This window comes from Chiloscyllium plagiosum, chromosome 43 (assembly GCF_004010195.1).
Source record: "Chiloscyllium plagiosum isolate BGI_BamShark_2017 chromosome 43, ASM401019v2, whole genome shotgun sequence".
In the NCBI taxonomy this organism is placed as follows: Eukaryota; Metazoa; Chordata; class Chondrichthyes; order Orectolobiformes; family Hemiscylliidae; genus Chiloscyllium; species Chiloscyllium plagiosum.
In genome coordinates, this window is record NC_057752.1 from 8,905,377 (window position 1) to 8,926,101 (window position 20,725).

Consider the following 20,725-nt stretch of genomic DNA (forward strand, 5'->3'; position numbering starts at 1 on the left):
TGAAACTTGAAAGGGTTCAGAAAAGATTTACGAGGATTGGAGGATTTGAGCTATAGGGAAAAGCTGAGTGGGCTGGGGCTGTTTTCCCCGGAGTGTCGGAGGCTGAGGTGTGACCTTATAGAGGTTTATAAAATCATGAGGAGCACAGATAGGATAAACAGACAAGGTCTTTTCCCTGGGGTAGAGGAGTCCAGAACGAGAGGGAATAGGTTTAGGGTGAGAGGGAAAAAATTTAAAAGCGACTTGAGGGGCAACTTTTCTACACAGAGGGTGGTGCATGTGTGGAATGAGCTGCCAATTACAGCATTTAAAAGGCATCTGGATAGGTATATGAATAGGAAGGGTTTAGAGGGATATGGGCCACGTGCTGGCAAATGGGACTGGATTAGGTTAGGATATCTGGTTGGCATGGATGAGTTTGACATATGATTGTGAGAAATAACCTTGGATTGGAAGACATAGAATCCAGAAGGGCGAAGGTAAGAAATAAAAAGACACTGGTAGGAATAGTCAATAGGCTCCCTAACAGAAGCTGAATGGTGGGACAGAATTAATCAGGAGGTAATGAGGGCATGTAACAAAGGCAGATAATGGGTGACTTTAATCTTCTTTATAGATTGGGATAGTCAGATTGGTAGAGGTCGCCATGAGGAAGAATTTATAGAGTGTATTCGAGATAGTTTCCTGGAACAATATGTTGTGGATCCAACCAGGGATCAGGCTGTTTTGGATCTGGTAAAATGTAATGAGGCAGGTTTCACCAATGATCTCGGAGCATGTAAGAACACAAGAACTAGGAGCAGGAGTAGCCATCTGGCCCTTTGAGCCCGCTCCACCATTCAATAAGATCATGGCTGATCCTTTCATGGCCTCAGCTCCACATACCCACCCTCTCATCATAACCCTTAATTCCTTTACTGTTCAAATAATTATCTATCTTAACTTTAAAACCATTTACTGAGGAAGCCTCAACCACTTCACTGGGCAGGGAATTCCACAGATTCACAACCCTCTGGGTGAAGACGTTTCTTCTCAATTTGGTCCTAAATCTGCTCCCCCTAATTTTGAGGCTATGCCCTCTTGTCTTAGCATCACCCGCCAATGGAAACATCCTCTCTACTTCTATCTTATCTATTCCCTTCATGATTTTATATACTCCTGTAAGATTCCCCCCTCATTCTTCTAAATTCCAATGAATATAATCTCAGTCTACTCAGTCTCTCATCATAAGGCAACCCCCTCAACTCCGGAATGAACCGAATGAACCTCCCCTGCACCCCCTCCAGTGCCAGTACATCCTTTCTCAAGTAAGGAGACCAAAACTGCACGCAGTACTCCAGGTGTGGCCTCACCAGCATCCTATACAGCTGCAACATAACCTCCCTGCTTTTAAAGTCAATCCCTTGAGCAACCAAGGACAAAATTCCATGTGCCTTCTTAATTACTTGTTGCACCTGCAGACCAACCTTCTGTAATTCATGCACAAGGACACCCTGGTCCCTCTGCTGCCATTTTTTACCATTCAAATAATAGTCCTTTTTACTGTTATTCCTACTGAAATGGATGACTTCACATTTATTAACATTGTACTCCATCTGCCAGACCTTCACCCACTCACTTAAACTATCTGCGTCCCTTTGCAAAGTTTCACAGTCCTCTGCACGCTTTGCTCTGCCACTCACCTGTGTGTCGTCCGCAAACTTTGACACATTACATGTGGTCCTCAACTCCAAATCATCTATGTAAATTGTGAATAATTGCGGTCCCAACACTGATCCCTGAGGCACACCACTAATCACTGATTGCCAACCAGAAAAGCACTAATTTATCCCCACGCTTTGCTTCCTGATGGTTAACTAATCCTCTATCCATGCTAATACATTGCCCGTAATGCCTTGCATCTTTATCTTACATAGCAGCCTTTTGTGTGGTGCCTTGTTGAATGCCTTTTGGAAATCTAGATACAGCACATCTACTGGGTCCCCATTGTTCCCCATGTTTGTAATGTCTTCACAGAATTTCAAAAGACTGACCTGCCCTTCATGAACCCATGCTGTGTTTGCCCAATGGAACAATTTCTATCTAGCTGCCTTGCTATTTCTTCCTTGATAATAGACTCCAGCATTTTCCCCACTATGGAAGTTAAGCTAAAATTCTCATCTTTTGTCTACCTCCCTTTTTAAAGAGCAAAACGTCCCTCAGGAAACATTGACCAGAACATGGTAGAATTTAGCATTCAGGTTGAGAGGAAGGAATGTGGGTTGGAAATAACTCTGCTAATCTTAAATAAGGGTAATTACAAAAGAATGAGAGCAGAGATGACTGGAAAGGACTCTGAAAGGAGTTTAACAGCAAAAATGGTTGAGGAACAATGGCAGATGTTTTAAGAAAACAGTTCAAGGCTCACAGCAAAGATATATATCCCAGTAAGAAAGAAGGATCCTACGAAAAGGATAAACCAACCATGGTTAACGAGGGAAGTAAAGGCCAGCATTAAATTTAAAGGAAAAAGACATACCACTAACCATGTCAAATTGCAAGACAGAGAATTGGGCATAGTTTATAGCCATCAAAAGATGACCAAAAAACAAAGATATAGAAGATAAACTTTGAATGTAAACTGAAAAGAATATCAAGATGTACAGCAAGAGTATCTTTAAATATCTAAAAGGAAGACAGCAGCCAAAGTGAGCATAGACCCCTTAGGAAATAAGGCTGGGGAAATAAGAACAGGGAATGAGGAACTGGCTGATTTGAATACATGCTTTGCATTGATCTTCACAGTAGAAGACAATAAAAGCATTCCGAAATTACTAAATGATCAAGAGGCAAAGGGAGCAGAGGAAATAAATACAAACTATCACAAGAGAAAAAATCTGAGGGAAACTAATGTTAATGTTCAGTCCCCTGGATCTAATAGGATACATCCTGAGATATTGAAGGAAGTAGCTCTGAGATAGTGGATGCACAGGTAGTAATCTTTCAGGAATTCTTAGATTCTGGAAATATCCCAGAGGATTGGAAAATGTCAGCTTTTATTTAAAAAGGAAAGGAGACAGAAAACACATAACTATAGGCCGGTAAGTTTAATGTCTGTTATTGGGAAAATGCTGGTCTGTTATAGATGTAATAACAGAGCATTTAGAAAAACGTAATATGATCAAGCTGAATCAGCACGGCTTTGTGAAGGGTAAACATGCGTGACAAATTTATTAGAATTCTTTGAGGAGGTAACAAGCAATATGCATAAATAGGAAGCAGTGGATGTAATAGATTTAGATTTTCAGAAGGTGCTTGATAAGGTCCCACAGGCTCTTAGTAAGTAGTCTGAGGTGTTGGAAGTAAGATGGTAATATGGATAGAGGATTATCTAGCTAATAGAAGAGATTTGGGATAAGGGGGCATTTTCAGGCAACCTGTAACTAGTGGAGTGTCACAAAGGTCAATGCAGGGGCCACAATTATTTTTAATATATACTAATGACTTGGATGAGGAAGGTGAATGTACTATAGCCAGGTTTGCAGATGACACAAAAATAGGTGAGAAAGCAAGTGGTGAGGGTGATGCAAAGAGTCGATAGAGAATGTAGACAGATTGACTGAGCGGGCGAAAATTTGGCAGATGAAATATAATGTGAGAAAGTGAGTTTGTACATTTTAGCAGGAAGAACAGAGGCATGGAATATTATTTTTAATAGAGAAAGATTGTAGAAAGCTACAGAGCAGAGATTTGGTACTCCTGGTGCACAAATCACAAAATGCTAACAAAGTTCAGCTGGTAATAGAGAAGGCAAATTGAATGTTGGCTTTTATATCAAAGGGAATTACAGAACTGGATCAAAGGTAGAAGACAGAGGATGGTAGTGGAGGGTTGTTTTTCAGACTGGAGGCCTGTGACCAGTGGAGTGCCACAAGGATCGGTGCTGGGTCCACTACATTTCGTCATTTATATAAATGATTTGGACGTGAACATAAGAGGTATAGCTAGTAAGTTTGCAAATGACACCAAAATTGGAGGTGTAATGGACAGCGAAGAAGGTTACCTCAGATTACAACGGCATCTTGATCAGATGGGCCAGTGGGCTGAGGAGTGGCAGACGGAGTTTAATTTAGATAAATGTGAGGTGCTGCATTTTGGGAAAGCAAATCTTAGCAGGACTGATACACTGAATGGTAAGGTCCTCAGGAGTGTTGCTGAACAAAGAGACCTTGGAGTGCAGGTTCATAGCTCCTTGAAAGTGGAGTTTTATGTAGATAGGATAGTGAAGAAGGCATTTGGTCTGCTTTCCTTTATTGGTCAGAGTGTTGAGTACAGGAGTTGGGAGGTCATGTTGCGGCTCTACAGGACATTGGCTAGGCCACTTTTGGAAAATTGCGTGCAATTCTGGTTTCCTTCCAATCGGAAGGATATTATGAAACCTGAAAGGGCTCAGAAAAGATTTACAAGGATATTGCCAGGGTTGGAGGATTTGAGCTACAGGGAGAGGTTGAATAGGCTGGGGCTGTTTTCCATGGAGCGTCGGAGGCTGAGGGGTGACCTTATAGTGGTTTATAAAATCATGAGGGGCAAGGATAGGATAAATAGACAAAGTATCTTCCCTGGGGTGGGGGAGTCTAGAACTCAAGGGTATAGGTTTAGGGTGAGAGGGGAAAGATACAAAAGAGACCTAAGAGGCAACTTTTTCATGCAGAGGGTGGTGAGTGTATGGAATGAGATGCCAGAGGAAGTGGTGGAGGCTGGTACAATTACAGCATTTAAAAGGCACCTGGATGGATATATGAATAGGAAGGGTTTGGAGGGATATGGAGTGGGTGCTGGCAGGTGGGAACTAGATTGGGTTGGGATATCTGGTTGGCATGGACGGGTTGGACTGAAGGATCTGTATCCATGCTGTATATCTATATGATTGTATAAAAATAGGGAAGTCTTGTTAAAACTATGCCAGGCTCTGGTTAGAACACAGCTGAAATGATGTTAACAGTTTTGGCCTCTGAACTAACTCCACAGAGGATGGTATCTGTCACCAAGACATCCTCCATTTACACATAGAAAGTCCTTAACACTGATCCAGTTCTCAGTGAACAGAACCTCTGACGCTCCTGTTTCTTTTTTTTTATATAGACGCTCCTGTTTCTATCTGTCAGCCAGGGCTCCCTGATTGGACCAGATTAACAGCCCCAATCAGGGAACTCACATTCTATGAGGTCGACTTGGTTGACCTCATTACAATCGTGGCACTGGAGGCAGTTCAGAGAAAGTTCACTCAGCTGATCCCGGCTATGGAGAGACAGTCTTATGAGGAGAGGTTGAGTATGTTGGGCCTGTATTCATGGAGTTTAGAAGAATGAGAGGTGACCTGATTGAAACATACAAGGTTCTTTGGTGACTTGACAGGAGAGATGTGGAGAGGTTATTGTTCCTTGTGGGAGAGTCTAGGATCAGAGGGCAGAATCTCAGAATAAAGGGTCGCACGTGAAAGGCAGATGAGAAGGAATTTCTTCTCTTCGGGTAGTGAATTGGTAGAATTATTTGCCGCGGAGAGCTGTCAAAGCCTGGGCCATTAAATATATTGATGGCTGAGGTAGACTGATTTTTAATCAGAAAGGGAATTGCGGGTTGTGGGGTAAAGGTGGGAAAGTGGAGTCGAGGGTTATCAGATCGGCCATGATGTCATGGAAGAAAAGATCTGATGGGCTGAATGGCCTACTTCTGTTCCTTCCTTTTCTGGTAATGTTAATTCAAATTTTGCATCTGAGGAATTTAAATTTAGGCTGGTGAAATCTGATTCACTAAATGTCCTTTAGGAAAGCAAATCACCCATTCTTGCCTTGGCCTAATCAATATGGGTCTGAAGGGATGTAGTGTTAATCTCACCAACAAGAAATCCAGAGTCCTAGGAAAATGCTCCAGGCACACTGATTTCAATCCTATCATGGCAGATGGTGAAATTCAAACTCAATAAAAATCTGGAATTAAAAGCTGGCCTAATGCCAATGACATAACCATTCTCTATTGTTGTTCTGGTTACAACATTACAGGAAGGACATAATTTGCTCTGGAAAGAATGTGGAGAAGACTTTACTAGAATGTTGCCAGGGCTGAAGACTTGTAGCTATGAGGAGAGGTTGGGGTTGTTTTCCCTGGAACTGAGAAGACTGAGGGGGTGACATGATTGAAGTATACAAAATCAGGAGGGGTAGAGATAAGAGTAGACAGGAGGTATCTGTTTCCCTCAGCAAAGAGTTCAAAAACCAGGAGTCCTTGCTTGAATCTATGTGGCAGAAGGATTAGAAAGAATATGAGGAATAACGTTTTTACTCAGAGGGTGGGCGGTATCTGGAATTCGTGCTGCCTGAGTTGGTGGTGGAGGCAAAGGCCCTAAGCTCTTAAGTTGCAGATCCAGGTATTATGTAAGTGCTGTACGCTGCAGGGCTATGGGCTGTGTGCAGGAAGGTGGGATGAGAAAGGACATCTGGGTGTCTTTGGGTCAGCATGGACAAGACAGACCGAATGGCCCCCTTCTGTGCTGTATCATTTCTATGGTTCCATAAAGAAACCTCTGGGGAAGGAAATCTGTTCTTTCCTGGTTGGGCCTACATGTGATTTCAGAACCAAAGCACTGCAGTTGAATTTTAACTGCCCTCTGAAATGGCCTAGCAAACCACACAGCTATATCAAACAACTGGCAAAAAAGGAATGGACGGGCCACCCAATATTGACCTAGACACTAGAAATGACAACAACAAACCGACCCTGCAAAGTCCTTCTGAGGAGCAGCATGTGTCATAGCTAAAAATGAAGGGGCAACCTGGTGAAGTAACAACACTGGGTACTTGCATGAAATAATGGGAGCAGCATGCAATCGACAGGGCTAAGGGATTCCACAACCAACAGAATGGATCTAAACTCTACAGTCCTGCTACATCCAGTCATGCACAGTGGTGGAATATTAAACAACACACTGAAGAAGGAGACTCCACAAATATCCACATCCTCAATGATGGGGAGGGGACAACCAGTACATCAGTCCAAAAGCTGAGACTGAAACATTTGCATCCATCTTTAGCCAGTAGTGCTGAGTACATGATCCATCTCAATGTCCTCTTGAGATCCTCTGCATCTCAGATATCACTCTTCAATCAATTTGATTCACTCCATGTGATAGCAAAAAGTGATTGAACGCAGTGGACAATGTAAAGGCTATGGACCCTGATAACATTTGGTGATAGTATTGAAGACTTATGCTCCGGAACAAGCCAAGTCTTGAGCCAAGCTGTTCCATTACAGCTACAGTACTATCATCTATCTCTATGGGAAATTGCCCAGGTGTGTCCTCTATACACCACAGGACAAATCCATCCAGTCTACTCTCAATCATCAGTAAAGTGATGGAAGGTATCATCAAGCAGCACCTGCTCAACACCCAGATTGGGTTCTGCCAGGTCCACTCAGTTCCTCATTACAGCCTTGGTTCAAACATGGACAAAAGAACTGAATTCCAGAGGGGAGGGGAGAGTGACAGCCCTTGACATCAAGGCCACATCTGATTGAATGTGGCATCAAGGAGCCCTAACAAAACTGGAATCAGCAGCAATCTAGTGGAGGAGGAACCTCTCCACTGGTTGGAGTCATGCTTGGCATGTAAGAACATTGTTGTTGTGGCTGTTGAAGGTCCATCATCTCAGCTCCAGGACATTGCTACATGAGTTCCTCAGTAGCATCCTAGACCCAAGCATCTTCGGCTGCTTCATCAATGATCTTAAAAATGGGAACGTTCGCCAATGATTCAGCAATGTTCAGCACCATTCACGACTCCTAAGTTACTGAGACAGTTCTTGTTCAAAGGCAGCAAGACCTGAAAAATATCCTGGTTTGAGCTGACCATTGGCAAATAAATTCATGTCTCACAAATGCCAGGCAATTACACAGAAACCTAGAAAATAGGAACAGGAGTATGCCATTTGATGTGGTCATGGCTGATTATCCAACTGTTTTCCCACTTACTCCCCATACCCTTTGATCCCTTTAGCCCTAAGAACTATACCTAACTGTCTCTTGACACCATTTGGTGTTTTGGCCTCCACTGTTTCCTGTGGTAGAGATTTCATCAGGCTCACCACTCTGGGTGAAGACATTTCTCATGCCCTCAATTGTAAATGGCCTATCCCATATCCTTTAGACTATGAGCCCTGGTTCTGGACTCTCTAGTCATTGGGAACGTCCTTCCTGCACTTTCCCTGTCTTGTCCTGGTGGAATTTTATAGGTGTCTATGAAATCCTCCTCATTCTTCTAAACTTCAGAGAATATAGATTTTTCTTAGATTTTTATTGTCACATACTCAAGTGTAGGAGTACACTGAAAAGTGTACGAAGTTGTCATTCTCCGGTGCTGCCTTAGTGTATAAAAGACCGAATTAAAACAGAACCAGAAATACAAGAAACAGCCAAAAGAAAAGGAAATGTCCAGATCACCTTCCCCACCTCTGCCATGGTCCTCCCTGCCAGCTAAATAAAGCCACAAAGTCTATGCTTCAGTCTGCGAACATTCAGGTGCCCCAATTATAGTCCTCACCAATCCAGTCTCTCTTCATACATTAGTCCTGTTGTCCAGGAATCAGTCTGATAAATTCTTTGATGTACTCCCTCCATCAACAGAACACCCTTCCTCTGATAAGGAGACCAAAACTGCACACAATACTCCAGATGTGGTCTCACAAACCCCCTAAATAATTGCAGCAAGACATTCCCCCTCCTGTACTTGAATCCTCTCGCTATGAAGGCCAACATACCATTTGCCGACTTCACTACATGCTTACTTTCAGTCCATCTCCAACAAAAGAGTATCGAGCTATCAGAAACTGACCTGGATGGCCATATAAATATAGTAGCTACAACAGCAGGTCAGAGTCTCAGAGTTCTGTAGCAGGTGACTCCCCCAAAGACTGGCCACCATCTACAAGGCAGGCATATGATGGAATACTCTCCACTTGTCTGGATGAGTACATCTCCAGCTCAAGAACCTTGACATCATGTAGGGCAAAGCAGCCCACTTGATTGATTGGCACCACATCCATTCCCTCCACTACCAATATTCAATGTTAGCATTGTGTCTGATCTACAAGATATGTTGCAGAAATTCACTAAGGCTCCTTAGACAGCCTTCCAAACCCATGACCGCTTCCATCTCAAACAACAAGGACAGCAGATGCTTGGGAACACCACCACCTGCAAGGTCCGCTCGAAGCTACTCACCATGTGACTTGGAAATATGTCTTAGTTCCTTCAGTGTCACTAGGTTAAAATGCTGGAATGCTTGCCCTAACCATGGGTACACCTTCACCAAGTGGACTGCAGTTATTCACCACCACCTCCTTAAAGGCAGCTTTATGTGCAATCATGTGCACATAAAGCTGATCCAGCCAGTGATGCCCTCTATACAAAATGTGTTCTTAAAAACAAATTTCTCTCATGTTGGAAATTTGTATGGGCATCCCTTCAGAAAAAGATTTCGATATCTTGGGCAAAACATACTCTGATTGTACTATCTTTCTTTAGCATACATGTAACAGAACTGCACTAGTCTGTGTGCTGCTGTACAAGCCAAGTAATGCCATTATGACCTATATTGTCCAGTTCATGCTTGAGCTTCTCTTATATATGAATGCTGTATTTTTGAGAAAGTTAATTGATAAAATCGCATCTTTCCGAGATGCAATGTAGTATTTCCTTTGAAATTTCCTACAACATTAAATTCAGTCCGAGTACAATAGTTGCAAGTCCTGGGCTGATTCCATGCTATTATTCTTGTTCTCTTCTGTTATAATTTTTACTTTTATGATTTTATGAATGGTCACAATATTGAGATTCATGCAAACGTGTAATCCTGCTATTGTTGGTTCACTCATGTCCACCAGTCAGTATGCTTATCGCTTCCATGTAAAATTGTCATAACCTCATTTCATCAACAATGCACCAGTGCAAGGGATGGGTGTGCCATTATATACAGTTGATTTTGCTGTCAGAGGTTTATCATTGATTTCCATCCATACAGGTCCATATTCGTCAGGATTCTGACTGGTCGGATGTTTGCATTTGCTCCGGTGTCTATTTTATTACTGACTTTTTTTGCCCCACACACATTTTCTGAGAGTGTATGATGTTAATCGTGGCACAACCTTCTTATTGTTTGACTTTGTCCTTGTAATGTGTGACATTCACAACGTGTTTGCCTTCCGTTCTGAATCTTCACCCTGGTCTGTCTTTCTGCTTTGTGCTTGAACTTCTGCAGATCTCTGAGATACTCCCTGTTGTTGTTGCCTGCAAGGTGCACGTCTTTTTGTTTGCTTGTATCCTATTATGACTTCTGGCTGTATCTTTGGAACCAGAGTTCTGGCATAGGCAAGCCCAGTGTCCTTTTCACCACATGATGTGCAAAGACCTCGAAATGCAGGACAGCTTCACAGAGACAGCAACAGATCACACTTCCCACATGAGCTGCTTGCTTTCTGCATTCTGGCTACTTGCCAATACTGGTTACTTGCAGTTGATGTTGTCAGGTTGCATTGGCTTCATGTTTTCTGTCATCTTTAAGCAGTGTGTTATGTCCTTTTTCTTTAAGAGGTAGTTTTGGAAAATTTTTGATAAGCTGTAACCATTATCCACTGAGACAGTGATTGCCCTTGCCATGGCACTACTAACAAACTGACTAATTGATTATGGTGGCTGTTATCAAACGAGAGATCAGCTCTGGATAGCGAATTCTGAAGTTTAGTTTCACACTGATTTTCCAGTATTTTCCATTGTTTACCAGGATCTCAGTGATCCTCTTAAGATGAACCTGAAGTGTTGACGCTGTGTAGTCCCTTGTTTCCAATGGCTATATTTATTTTCACTGCTTTCTTCTCTAATTCTGCAACAACTCAATCTAAAAAGCAAAGCCCCATCCTTTATGTAGAGAACTGAAATTTAAATAAGACCTTTTATGGTTTTCCAATTTATGTAAGAGAATTTGGTCATATTTCTGATTTACCTTTTCTTTAGCAAATGCTATTAATGTCTGGGAGATTTGTAGTAGTCTCACTGATACGCTGTGCAGAGATTCAGCAATACAGCTACTGTATTTCATTTAATATTTTAAAAATTCTGCCTTGAGTTTTCAAATTGTTTTTTCTGAGCTTTTTTCATATTGTGTGCTTTATTTTCCTTTTTGCACAAGCACACCTGAGGTTGTCTTTATCGAATTCTATGCTTGAAAAGGTGCTCAAATCAGGGACTCATTGTTCCTGTATTGTTCTTTTTCTTTTCTGGAGTCTCATTGCAGATGTAACACTTTCAAGTCTTGTCTGAATTCTTCTTCTGTGGTTTTCAAGCTTGCATACTATTGTTGTTTTTGAAAAGTCATTGCTGATCACCATGTTGCATCTTTTTGCACAATCAGTAAACAACTCCTGATGAAGGGCTTATACCCAAAACATCGATTCCCCTGCTTCTCGGATGCTGCCTGACCGGCTGTGCTTTTCCAGCACCACACTCTTTGAAACTCCCATCCCAGCTGTATTTGGTCCTGCTTCTCCACAGCCCAGCTCCAATCTCAAACTTATAATTTGGATGGGAAAGTGGGCAGATGGATAAGTGAAATAGGGATGCGTCTTTATCACTGACTGGAGTGATGTTTTAAAACCTTATGACAATTTAACCAAAATTTGAAACTGCTAAATGAGCTCAGCTTTGTTGATGATATAACTGATCCCTGTTAAGAGAATATAAACACTGCCCCAAAGAGAATTTAAAATATTTTGTTGTCAATATGCTTCAGTAATCCAACTGCTGAGAGTTTAACTGAACTACCATTTTATAATTTAAAACTCTTTTAAAACAATCAAAATCAGGTTAAGCAGCCCCTGACTGGGTAGTTAAAGGCAGCCTGGTTATTAGACGGGCTTCAGGTGGCTAACCTATAAAGCTTTTGTATGTTTTGATCAGATTATATTCTGTCACAACTTTTTCATGCTTATAAACTAGTAGCCTTGAAATTTTCAATAAACACACCCCAACAAAGCCCAACTACTGATAGCTATGCTTTAACAGCCTCATACAGTATGGAAACAGACCCTTCGGTCCAACCTGTCCATGCTGACCATAATCCTAAACTAGTCTCACTTGCTTGCGCTTGGCCCTATCCCTCCAAACACTACTTACTCGTACTTATCCAAGTGTTGTAACTGTACCCGCATTCACGACTTCCTCTGGAAGTTCACTCCACACACGAGCCACTCTCTGTGTAAAAAGGTCTTTTTAAATCTTTCTCTTCTCATCCTAAAAATATGTTCCCTCATCTTGAAATCCTCCACCCTATCTATGCTCCTCATGATTTTATAAATCTCTTTAAGGTCACCCCTCAACCTCCGACACTCCAGTCGAAAAAGTCCCAGCCTCTCCTTATAACTCAAACCTTCCATTTCTGGCAACATCCTAATAGGTCTTTACTGAACTCTCTCTCCAGCTCGATAAAATCCTCTCTGGTATCTTACCCAACGTGTACTCTTGTGACTGTTGATGGGCTGTTCTACGGTGGACAGCATTATGCTCAAATCAGTTCTCTCTCTGTCAGTATAAAGACACGTTCCAATTTGAATTCTTGCGCAGTGATGAGAAATTTATTCCAAACCCCCCCCCAAACTCCCGCAAGTTCCCAGCCAGTATCCCCAGCTCAGGGATCCTGGACTCTGAGGCCAATTGCTGCGCTCTAACTGCTGTATCAAAGTAAATTCAGTCAATAGCAGAGCAAGGCTTGAATTGTGGAACATCTAGTCTGCATAGCTCTGCACTGTGGTGCATGGTACTGTATTCACTGGGCCATTGATGGATTTGGCAACTCTTGGTTGCAAACATATAGAAAAATTACTTATGATCATATTGATGTGCCACAGTGCTTGGTTTTAATGTTGCATTGAAAATTAACGGCCTCTTTCTTTCGTCTCAGTTATGTGCCTGATTGCCATTGCATGTTGAAGTAGCTACAATTCAAGAAGTGGTGAAGTTTACACATAACCATCTGCTATCCACTCTTTTTTTATTTTAATTGTGATGCTCAATAACCAGAATGTCGTAGCTATTATTTTGAATAATGTCTGTCTTGAATGTACTGGAGTCTATGAAGGGCTCCTGCCCAAAAAGTCGATTTTCCTGCTCCTCAGATGCTGCCTGACCTGCTGTGATTATCCAGCACCACTCTAATCTAGATTCTAATTTTTCCAGACTATTTAAAAGAACAACTGGATGAATATGTAAAGCAGTTCCGGATAGTGAAGGTTGTCCGACAAGTGGAAAGGAAGGGATTGATAACTGCGAGGCTCCTGGGGGCTAGTGTCGCCACTGGAGAAGTGCTGACTTTTCTTGATGCTCACTGTTAAGTATATTCATACGTTTCTCTCATGTATCAAATGGGTAATCGTGCAATGAAACATAAGCAGTTTTTCTGCCTAGACAAACTAGAAAATGAATATAAACCCTTGCAAGTTGTCTTCTGGCTAAAAAGGATGCTATTCTTACTTTTTTTTAAAAAAAGTCCTGCATCCTGAATTTTGTGATTGGTTTTATTAAAACTAGCCATTTATACTGTCCCATTTACATCCATCGGATGACCCAAATGCTTCACAGTCAATGCATGTTGTTTGAAGTGTAATTACTTTGTATTGTAGGAAATTGTAGCAGCTAATTCACGTGGAGGAAGTTCCCACAAACACCAATGACATAAATGATCAAAATCACAATTCTGCCAATCGTGTCCTTGGAGTGATCCATGAACTGTGAATTGTATAAGCTCATTTAGAGCCCCTTTTTTAAGTTTTTCAGTGTTTCAGTTTTAAAATAACAAGCAGCACACATTTATTCTTTTTAAACAAGATAAAAGGTTAATTTATTATTTCACTATTGCTGACAGTTATCCAAGTAAAGGATGGTAAAGTTATTAGTTAAAATGCAGTCACAGATTTGAAGTAAGGAAGGATAAAAGTAGGTTCAGTGCAGCAGTCCTTTGGCTAATTTGCCTTCCTCATTTCCCTATTGAGACGTCTCTGTCATGATTTCTGCATACAAAATGGTCACTCACAGCCTGCCTTGCACAGATCAAAACATAAAACGGTTGTTGTCCCAATACTTGTGAATCATATCTTCCATGTTAAATACTGGGTTGCCTAGGCCTGGGGCATAATCATTGTCTTTTAGCCATCGTGATTAAATTTTAACTGTCTCAGCCCTAAGTTTAGGTGGCTCTCATTGTCAGATTGTGATGAGCTAGAAAGTGCTATTCACATCTCCATGGGAGCCACTGTTAATAGGGGTTTCTGTTAACCCTTGAATATGTTCATTTGAATTTCAAAAAGTATCTCTGATTTGCTCCTGAGGTAAGTAATCTAGTCGCATGCCAGCATAATTTGTAATTGTGGTCCTGCCTTCTGGAAGCCATTTTTTACAAACTATCAAGTTGATATATTCAATCCCTGACCCAATCTCTCTACATGAGAGAAAGGTTAATGAAGAAAGGCCAATCAAAGCTCCTCTGCTGCCCTAATATAACTCCTGATTCTCATAAAGCTTGACATAACACTCCAACATTATCAACATCAGATCAGACAGAAATATGACACAAAAGAATAGAGCTTGGGAAGCAAGATAGATTTCTACATCACAAATAGATAGCAAGATAGATTTCTACACCATCTGATCTCCAGTATCTGCAGTCCTCACCTTCTCCTAGTTCCTTTTAGCCTTACTACGAAGCCTCTTCCAAGGATGCCGACCTTGAAGAAGTTCTCCTCTCACATTCCTGATGAAGGGCTTATGCCCGAAACATCGATTCTCCTTCCCCTCGGATGCTGCCTGACCTGCTGTGCTTTTCCAGCGCCACACTCTCAACTCTAATCTCCAGCATCTGCAATCCTCACCGTCTACTACTTCCACATCGTAAAGTTTGAATAAACCAGTGTCAGTTCTATACATTTGCTTCTTCAAAGCAAAGACCTGGAACATGAATTTGATCATCAGTTCTAAAGTTTGAAACAGAATGGTCGATAATTTTCAAAACATTGTGGAGGTCAAGAAGCATATGCTGTCAGTGAAAGCAACTGAAAATGGTACATAACAGTAGTACATGGAGCATTTCAAGGAAGATGGTACACTGTAGTCTGTCTGGGATCAGCTGTTTGTCAGTTCTGTATGAAAGCCATTCTGCAATTGAAAGTAAGCTAATGCTGGATAAATCCTTGTAATTACCAGCCAATCACTAGGGCCCACCTGAGAAGAGTTGAGGACTTTCTTAGCAAAACTGGTGAGTGAAGTAGCAAGTAATAGTGGATTGAAATCGAACAATTTTTGCACATCAGGACAAGCCAACAATTTGGAGACCATTTGTGAAGCACTTTGGGACAGAGAGTTATACAGCATGGAAACAGACCCTTCGATCCAAACAGTCCATGCCGACCATAATCCCAAACTGAACTAGTCCCACCTGCCTGCACTTGGCCAATATCCCTCCAAACCTTTCTTATTCATGTACTGATCTAAATGTCTTTTTAAATGTTGTAACTGTGTCCACATCCACCACTTGCTCTAGAAGTTCATTCCACACATGATCTACTGTGTAAAATAACGTCTTGAATGTTGTGAAAGATATTATGTAAATTAAAAATATTTCTTCCCCCTTTCTTGTCTCTCTCCCCTCGCTGACTAGGAATTTCCACAAAGGCTGAGTTTAAATTGGTATCGATCCCAATCTTTAATTCGTGGTAAATTCCTAATAGCTTTGGGAAGGTAATAACTGGAAGGAGGAATGAGCTGAATAGCTGTAAGAAACAATCTTCCAGGGAGGGTGGATTTGCCAAGGCCTGGGAGTAAGTTACCAGCCTACCCCACTGGCTTAAGGAGCGTGAGAAAACTACTTCATAATTGGAAAACTGTAACTAAATTCCAGTTTAATTTTAGTTCATTCCAATTTCTCTGAAGTGTGGCTGTTTTGTTACTTAAATAGAAATAGAATTCTGAATTTGTTCAAAATACCAGCTGCAATTTATTTCAAGCTGAACAAATGAACACTTGTTAACAGACACAACCCATTACTGAATTTCATACACTTCTTTCAAGTTTAAAAAAAAACGGATTTAGTTTTGGGAGTCCAGCCTATGTGAAGTTTACATTTCTTTCCTGAAGAGGTCTCAAATTTGATGTGTGATCTATGTATCTGTCAATATAGTCAATTTACATCCTTCTTTAAAATTTACATCAGTTAGTCAAACAACTGAATTTCACACTAGTGTATTGTGGCCAAACTGGTTTGATTTATTTCCTTTCAGTTGTTTTCTCCATGTAACGCATTCTAGAAATGTCCTTGCTGTTTTGTGGCCCCACTGCGAAAACATTCTGCTAATATTTTTCCCTTTGTCCTAAAGGGAATACAGGGATTTGTAGTGGAATACAGATCCGTGATTGCTTTCAGCATTTCATTACCTCATTCAAATAGCCAGTTTTTAAAAAGATATATAAATGAGCCTGAACAGTGATCATCACAGAGCCATTTGCCCATGTATTGTCTCACTTTGTGTTTCAAGTTGTCAGATTGCTCACTGCGTTTTGTCACCGTGCTAGGTAACATCATCATCCTCCGGTGAAGCGTCGATGTTCTGTCCCGCTTGCTATTTATGTGTCTCAGTTTGTTGTAGTGGGTGATATAATTTCCGGTACTGTTTCCGAGAGGTTGGTGATTGGGGTGCAGATTTATATATGGAGTTCTGGTTTGAATGCCAGGACTCTAGGAATTCCTGTGTGTGTCTTTTTTGGCTTGTCCAAAGATGGTTGCATTGTCCCATTGAACTGGTGTCCCTCTTCGCCTGTCTGTATGGATAGTAGTGATAGTTGATCATGTCTTTTGGTGGCTAGGTGGTGCTCATGTATCCTGGTGGCTAGTTTTCTGTCCGTTTGTCCAATATAATGTTAGTTGCAGTCATTGCAGAGTATTTTGTATATTATGTTTGTTCTGCTGGCTGTGGGTACGGGGTCCTTCAAATTCATCAGTAGCTGTTTCAGTGTGGTGGTAGGTTTGTGAGCTACCATGATGCCTAGGGGCCAGAGTAGTCTGGTGGTCATTTCTGAAATGTCTTTGATATACGGTAAGGTGGCTAGAGTCTCTGGGCGTGTTGTCTTCCTGTTTTGGTATGTTGTGCAGGAATCGGTGGACTGCGCATATCGGGTAACCGTTATTCCTGAATATGTTGTATAGGTGTTTCTCCTTGGCTTCTCATGGTTCCGGGGTGCTGCAATGTGTTGTGGCTCTGAGGGACACCAATTGGACTGGGACAATACATCCATTCTGGAACAGGCCAAACAAAGAAGACATGTGTGGGAATAACTAGAGGCCTGGCATTCAAACTCCATTAACAAACATATAGATCTGGAGCCCATTTACCAACCTCTCAGAAACAGAACCAGAAATTATATCACCCACTAGAACAAGCCAAGACACACACATAGCAGGCGGGACAGAACACCAATGCTTCACTGGAGACTCACTGATGATGTCACCTAGCATGGTGATGGAACGTCTGAGAACAAACCCACCAGCTCAGCGACATGAGCTACAAACCTTCTCCAAGACCTCCAGCATCACTGTGTGTTATAGCTGAGCTTGACTTTTATCAGAATTGAACCGAAGAATTGAAAGTTCAGGGTGGTCAAAATGTGGAACTAATTGTCTTAAAAGGGCAAAAGCTATTGAGGTGTTTAAAAGGAAACTGCAAACCTACCTCAGAAGTGAAGTGATTGTAAGTAAAGACTAGGGATTAAGGTTATGGAGATGAGAGTTCCTGTGTTTAAACAAAGATGGCAAAGTAGGCTGGTTGTCCAGATTGCCTGTTTCTGTACTACTCTACCCCCGCGGGATGAGGCAAATTGAACCACTGCTTGTTGGGAATGAAGATTGGAACATTATTTTTTTCTCAAGCTCTAACAGAAACCTTGGCTTTTTCTATTCTCTTAAATATTTAGGTGAGTGCTTCAATGGCTGGCTGGAACCTTTGCTGGGAAGAATAGCTGAAAATTACACAGCTGTGGTAAGCCCTGACATCACTACCATTGACCTCAATACCTTTGAGGTATCCAAACCTGTCCAGTATGGAAGGCAGCACAATCGAGGTAACTTTGACTGGAGTTTGTCATTTGGCTGGGAGGCAATTCCACCTCATGAGATAGAAAGAAGAAAAGATGAAACCTATCCAATCAAGTGAGTGCCTTGTACATGTGGTGACTTTAGTAAATGTATACTCAACAACACTGGCTGAGAAATGTAATGGGACAACCAAGGTTTGAATACCTAAGAGATACACTCTTGTATAAGTTATAGCACACCCAGCATCATGGTGAATTAGTAAGATTTACCTAATTATTTGCATTTCCACCCAGACAATCTCAAGCCTAAAGAATTGCTTGGGTGGCAAATTGATGAGATAATTTTACTCTGTAAACTGGGTTGAGGTTGGCTAACCCCTTTTCATGTAGGATGCTTGCAGTTGTGAAGCTGAATGCACAATGTGGTGATTTGTGGGTTGGTACCTGAACAACTGTCGTCGATACTTTAATATATCTATATAAAATATTGAGAATGTTCATTGGGGGAATGTCTGTTAGAGACACAGGTTGAGTCAATGCCCAATTGTTTCACCCAATGTCAAAACAAAATCCTCTTCCCTAATTCACCAGGATGAAGTTATTTTTAAAGTTCATTTTTAAATAACCCAAATAGCATTAGGTTTTGTGATTGACCAGATCAGCGGGTTTCCTCTTGCACTAATAACTCTCACTGTCACAGATGCTGCTGGGTCCTTGCAGAAATGATCCCAACTGTTAAATGCAGCAGAAGGATATGGTATAATAGTATTCTTGAGTTTTGAAAGCTCCTGTGTAGTGCTGTCCTGTCATTTGATGCTTTTTAAAAAATTCCTAAAGCATGGGCCAATGCTCTCATCTAGCTGAAGCTGCTCCACCTACTTCCAATACACTCCAGGATACTGATAGATCTCACTTGGGGCTTATACAGTCAACATAGTCTGACAAACAGCAAATTAATTTTGAATGTCCTATTTAACTGCAGACTTGAGGCTAAAATAACATCTTATATCAATCACTATCCATTCTTTAATAACAATTCATTACAAAATCACATTTGCAGATATATTATGTGGGTTTAGGGACTCTTTCTTCTTACCCTTACACCCTGACAAATGTAACAGCTGGTTGAAGCAGTCAGTAGCTGATCATGAGAGTTTAGAAAGTCTTGCCTTTAACCTCTGGTCTTTGCTCAAATTGTTGAACTCAGACAGGATGGTAGCAGGTGCCTGGGCTGATTGGGGCATAAAAGGAAGGGATTACCTACTATTTGAAGTAATAACGTGTCAAGTTTATATCTCCCATAGTGAAATAGGCTGTCAATATTGTGTTTTGACATGTGCATTAAGGCTGGTTATTGTGGTAGAGTGCTGGGTAGGGTGGAAGGAGTATTTAACCATATCCAACCAAAGCCCAGGTCTTCCAAAGATCCAAACTGGAGAAATTAACAAAGAAATAAGAGGATAAAGGTCATAAATACTCCCAGGCTTTTGTTTCCAGATAATTTACAGTACAATATGGCAGCTAAGGTACTCAAGAATTTGACTGCTAAAATGGGTTTGTGGTTGAAACTTGCCTGATGTTAAACTTCTGTGTGGGTTTTTCAGTTTGTAACAAAATAGATAGAGTATTGACATTTCTTCCCCACCCATAGGTTACAGACTATAATTATCAGAATCATTGCTGTACTGAAGAAGTGCAGCTGCGACGTTGCTAGGATAAAATTACACCCTTTTACAGTCCCTTGCTCGTATTAAATATTGTAATTATATATTTTTGTGCATAACCTATCTTTTCTCTCTTGGCTATGAGACAACTGTCTTTATTGGAACTGTAAGTAATCCAAAAAGGACATCATCTCCATCTTGGTGGATTATTTAATTTGATTATTAAAGCATCAGAGCTGGAAGCACAAAAGCAGAAGCTGTATGGTTTTGGAGTGAGATCTGCAGAAGGTCAATGGACTGGTCAAAAGGGCACATAATATAAACATTTGAGAATGTATAACCACCAAGCAAAAATTCTGTTATCACCGGAAGATTGCAGTACGTAGATAAAGCGTGACACAATTGATGGAGTGGATATGAATTGTAAAGTTGAATGCTGAGATGGTGCAAGAATGTATTGATAGATCTTAATGGAGGACAAGATGATCAGACAACTGCCGAGAAGCTGGCAGAGCCGCAAACTAATTAGTGAGGCCTTGTGACACCTATGACTGGCTTAAGTAATGATGACTGTGCAATTGACTGGAAGCCTCAATGTTTCCATCTGCGCATAATCTGCTTGCATTATGAGACCAAGGGTACACTTCCATTCCTGTCATTTCCCAGATCTGTACGAGTCCAAGCAACAGCAACATTGTACTCAGTGTTTCTTACCCTAAAATTTGTGATCGGGGTAATTCTTTTTTATTAGTTAATTAAAGGTTTTCACTGAGTCTGAACTTGTGACTAAAACGCACCATGGAAGTTATGCATTAACAGCAGGTGCTATTACTTTGTGAAAGTGCCAGGAATTAATGGAGTAGGTGAAATATGCCATAAGTTGCTCTGTACCATAACTTGATGGG

At 41.2% G+C, this 20,725-nt stretch overlaps 1 protein-coding gene across 7 annotated transcripts in view; it reads left to right on the forward strand.

The window, feature by feature from the left end:
* LOC122543355 (polypeptide N-acetylgalactosaminyltransferase 6-like) overlaps positions 1–20,725 on the forward strand; it is an 88,771-nt gene that overhangs the window by 32,193 nt on the left and 35,853 nt on the right. For all 7 annotated transcript variants that reach the window (XM_043681955.1, XM_043681949.1, XM_043681948.1 and 4 more), the window contains 2 exons: positions 13,258–13,407; positions 18,037–18,271. In XM_043681955.1, the coding sequence (XP_043537890.1) occupies positions 13,258–13,407; positions 18,037–18,271 (385 nt within the window). The remainder of the gene's footprint in view (positions 1–13,257; positions 13,408–18,036; positions 18,272–20,725) is intronic.